General features: G+C 41.1%; 1 protein-coding gene across 1 annotated transcript; it reads left to right on the forward strand.

Moving 5' to 3' along the window:
* Positions 1–1,240: 1,240 nt before the first annotated feature.
* LOC144525607 (gamma-crystallin M3-like) lies at positions 1,241–2,349 on the forward strand. Its single transcript, XM_078262584.1, has 3 exons — positions 1,241–1,249; positions 1,411–1,650; positions 2,074–2,349. The coding sequence occupies exons 1-3, from the start codon at positions 1,241–1,243 to the stop codon at positions 2,347–2,349; spliced, it is 525 nt and encodes a 174-aa protein (XP_078118710.1).
* The last annotated feature ends 2,481 nt before the right edge of the window (positions 2,350–4,830 follow it).

A 4,830-nucleotide genomic window follows, 5' to 3' on the forward strand; every position in this document is an offset into this window, starting at 1 on the left:
AATAATATTTATTCTATCTGGGATCCTTCCGGGGCTCCGTATTATTGTTTCTAGCAGCAGAGGAAAACAGAATAAGAGAAGATTTGAACCTGGGATATTGTGGTTTAAAGGTATGAATCATCAACCACTAGAACTTCAGGATGCACCATGAAGATTTTAACTTGTTAGAATTTTGTTCTGTTGTATTTGTATCTGTTGAGGACCTCATTAAGTCTGCCTTTTGTTGTTGCATTATACATTAATGGCACCCATTGCGGGGGAAAAACTGACCTGAAATCATGGATTCGCAGGATTAGCTGAGTATGAGGATCTGAATAAACATCTTACTGTGAATCTAACTGACCAGTTGGTAAGTTGTTTTGTCAGAGCCGTCGTGTTTTTCCTGCTTTGACAAGTCAAAATATCTGCTGTGAAAAAGTCTGTCATAACAATACTAAAAGAAGTAAAATAATCCCTACCATAAAACCACTGAGTCAAAACTAATTTACGCATACCATCCTTTGTAAGCTGTTCCAAATGTGAGCAAAATATGCTGAGTCACTCTAAATACTTTATTGGTAAATCAATACACACAAAGTGGCATTAGCTGGATGTGTTTAATGACTATGGTTTTTTGTCCTACTGGCATTAAAATAAACAAACACAGATATAACTGTGATGTGTCTTGGCATCCAGATGCTTTAGGATAAGAGTTCAAATTAAAGGGATCAGAAATTAACAGATGCTGTTTACTAAAATATCAGGCTAGAGCACAAAGCTTCATTTGTCAGCATCCCCTTCCGCTTACTGTGGTTTAGGTGCATTTCCGGGCATTGCATATATAACAATGAACATGGGGAGTAAATGTAATAAAATAGACCTTTAGCCATTTGAAATGCGTTATCCCTATTCTCAAGACATCTCAAACTCGTGCCGCATTCAAACAAAGCATGACAAATCCATTCAGACAGACTCAGTTTTTTCTTGTCACCCTATTCCTCTGAGAAATATATAAACTGCCGCTCAGTTCTTCTCGCTCCTCTCTCCTGCCTTGTGTCTTCCACCTATTTCCCCTCCCTTTTGTTCTGGATCATGAAGGCACAAATGCACAAATGAAATAAACAGCGATCGCAGAGCTGCTTATTCATCAGCTTCCAGATAATTTAAATAACAATACCCTGTTACAGCGCGTATAAAGTATAAAAGCCGCCTGGCAGCCACAGGTTGTTGGACAGATTCCCACAAACACAGATCATCAAACATGGGCAAGGTATGTAGAGAGTAGACCAGAAAACAAGCACTTTTCAGTTTAGGAGACACTCGATGTAAACAAGTGGAAGAAATATATAGCAGGACATGAAGCCATCTAAGCTTACAAAGGTACATTTTTAAATAGACAAATCGGTTTGTACTGTTTTTTCTTTTCTACAGATTATCTTCTACGAGGACAGGAACTTCCAGGGTCGTTCCTATGAGTGCATGAGCGACTGCTCCGACATGTCCTCCTACCTGAGCAGGTGCCACTCCTGCAGGGTGGAGAGCGGCTGCTTCATGGTCTACGAGCGCCCAAACTACATGGGAAACCAGTACTTCCTGAGGAGAGGAGAGTACTCCGACTACGTGTCTTTTGGCATGAGTGACTCAATCCGATCCTGCCGTTTAATTCCTCAGGTATGCAAGGATTTTGAAAGGATAAATATTAATAGAAACGAGTCATCTTTAATGGCGAGGAGGAAGAGTTATGACCAAAAACGTCATTAAAAAACGTATCCAGGCACTCAAGGTTGGTTACAAAAAATAAAAGGCCCTTAATTCATTTGGCAAGACATTTAAAAGTACATCAAAGCATGTCGGCTTGAGCCGTCCGAGGCTTCTGAGTGCCTGAATATAGTTTTATGACATTTTTTGTCATAACTCCTCTCCATCAATTTCTATTTTTTATTTATTTTCCTGCTGTGCTCCTAAAATGTGTGCTTGAAAGTAAATTGTTCCAAAAACAGCATGGCATTTTAAACACATTTTACACTGACAGCAGGAAAGTTGCAATCTAAATTCTTCCTAGGCTGATGTCCTCCTTTTTGTATTCATCAACAGCACCGAGGTCAGTTCAGGATGAAGATCTACGAGAGAGAGAACTTCCAGGGACAGAGTCACGAGCTGATGGACGACTGCGCCAACATCATGGACCGTTACCGTATGAACGACTGCCAGTCCTGCCACGTGATGGACGGCCACTGGCTGATGTACGAGCAGCCCAACTACAGAGGCAGGATGATGTACATGAGGCCCGGAGAGTACAAGAGCATGAGAGATGTGGGATTCAGCGGCATGAAGCTTAGCTCTGTCAGGCGTATAATGGATTCCTGTTGAAGCAGAGAAAAAGAAATCTGTTGAATAAAATGAGAGGAATCAAACGTCACCTTGTCATTGTGTTGTCTTGTGTTAAAGAGAAGATGGGCTTTTTTGTGTCTGCGAGTTAAATCTGCATAACTGATCTTTAAATTGAGCAAGTGCATCATACTCATCTAGCTTAATCACACAATGCATGGCCTTATTACCATTTTAATGTACAAACTTAAATTATACACCTGCTAAATAACATGGCATGGAGGTATAGATATATAAATACAGGAAAGATACAAACTGTAGTTTAGGGATGTAAGGATGCATCGTGAATCGGTTAAAAAGTCTATATAAATGTGTTAAGACTACAACTGGTTTGTTTTAAATGCAATGAGGCTAAAGGAACATTTATGCACTGTGTCTGGGAGTGTGACAAAATTAAAACATTCTGGAGGGAGGTGATCAATAAAACCATGTTGCTCTTGTCTCTGAATAGTCCACTTGAACCTAAAATGATTTTGCTGCCCCTGTATCCAACAAATTGGAATCTGAAACCCCAAGGATACTGTATAAATGTATTGATTTTGCTATACTACAGGCAAAAAGGACTATAGCTCTTATCTCGAAGAAAATGGAGGCACCTACAATTGGTGCTCGGCTCAAGAATATGGTGCAATGTATGTCCATGGAGAGATTAACATTTATATTGAGAGGCAAATTGGGGGTCACAGTTTGTAAAATAAGAAGACATGTGAGTTAGTTAGCTACTGTGATACTGTCATATAATTTGCTTTTTGATTGTTGTAATACGGCAGAGGTTGAGAGAGAAATTGTGTTGTGGGTTGGGATGGGGGACAGTGTTTTAAATTGTAAGTGCATTGAAAAATTTATAAAAACATTGTTAAAAAAAAAAAATGATTACAACTGGTTTGTCACAACTCGGTTCAGGCTTGGACCCAAATTGCAGAAAGGCAAGGAGGAGGGAGCAGCAGTTTGTATGAATAATTTAATAAACACAAAGAGAATGTACAATCCACATAAACTGAGGAATTATCCAAACACAGGAAAAGCCCTGAAGCACAGAGAAATCCAGAAATGCAGCTAGCACAGGCAACAGACACAGAAAGCAAACTAACAGACTTAGGCTATGTTTAGACAGAAACGATCTGAAGAGAAAACCTAAAAGTGGCGTTGCGTTCTCACTTTTTATTCCGCGTTTAGACAAGAGTTTTGGGGGGGAAATCTGTGTGCATATGGTGATGCAAAAGTGTGTGAAATTCGATGTAGTATGCACGCCAGGCAGCTAGGTGGCACTGCCACACGACATCACCAAGGCCGTGCGCCTATGTAGAACCTTCCTTCTACTTCTCTCTTTAGTAGCGCGAAACCGAAACATGTCGAAGCGAACAACAAAAGCTTGTCTGGAAAGACGAGGAGGTAGAGTTGCATGTTTGTGTGATGATGACCGGCACAGTCGACTGTGATAAGCCACAGCACAGCACCCACGGGAGCATTACCAATATCCTGAGCCCTTCAGCCGCTGCTTGAGAGCGAGAGGCAGCGGGCAGAGGAGGGTGAAGCAGACCCTCCTCTGCCCGATGGCCGCTGCCACTTGCTCCATACACAGTCAAAGAAAGACTCGCTCTCTCTCTCTTTCTCTTCATCCGCAACGTTGTAGCCTACTCTGGCTCAAATGAATAGCCTACATATGGTCATCAAACTATAACAACCTTATCCACATTGTCGAAATAATTTAAATATTGAGCCATTACATTGAACATCTTTTAGATAACAGGAGCCTTTAATTTCTGTAGCCTACTCCGTAACAACAGACTACCTGGATGGCTTTTTCTTGTCTTTCTCCACACCGCTGTCTTCAGACTTTTGCGTTGTCACTCTTTAGACGGTAACACGACGGTGGAGCGTTTTTAAGATTTCCACTCTGGAGGGTGGTTTCACTTTTTTGCATTTTTAAGCCCCAAAACCGCCGTCGCCGTATAAACGAAACGCACATCCGATAAAATATTTTTTCGTTTTCACCCGTAAGCGTCATCGTGTAAACAGGGCCTAAATACACAAGGTAACGAGAGTAGTAACGAGGGACAGGTGACATGAGGGCTGAGGAACAGGTGAAACACATCAGGGTGGGGCAGACAATCACAAAGGCGGGAAAACACACAAGGCAGGAAGTAAAACAAGACATGACACAGGAGAAACAGAGAGACTACAAAATAAAACAGGAAACTAAAGCATGAAACATATACAAGGAAGAAACTAGAAAACAACGACCAAGAGAACATAGAAAGAACATGGGTAAAACATAACCAAGTTCAAATAAGGGAAACATTACCCCACAAGGAATGAATGACAACATAAAACAGGAAACTAAATGACCTGATAGTGGGAACAATACAACAAGGACTGATAACACAAAGACAGGCTGACAGTGGTGAGAAAAGCAAGTAAGGACTACAGTAGTCTCGCTTTACCAGGCATTCCTCCAAAGCA

This window comes from Sander vitreus, chromosome 11 (genome assembly GCF_031162955.1).
Source record: "Sander vitreus isolate 19-12246 chromosome 11, sanVit1, whole genome shotgun sequence".
Classification (NCBI taxonomy): domain Eukaryota; kingdom Metazoa; phylum Chordata; class Actinopteri; order Perciformes; family Percidae; genus Sander; species Sander vitreus.

Excerpts from the sequence above, each read along its gene's own strand:
- LOC144525607 (XM_078262584.1), top strand. Across the intron at positions 1,651-2,073 it reads CCTGCCGTTTAATTCCTCAG|CACCGAGGTCAGTTCAGGAT; the intron begins GTATGCAAGGAT and ends ATTCATCAACAG.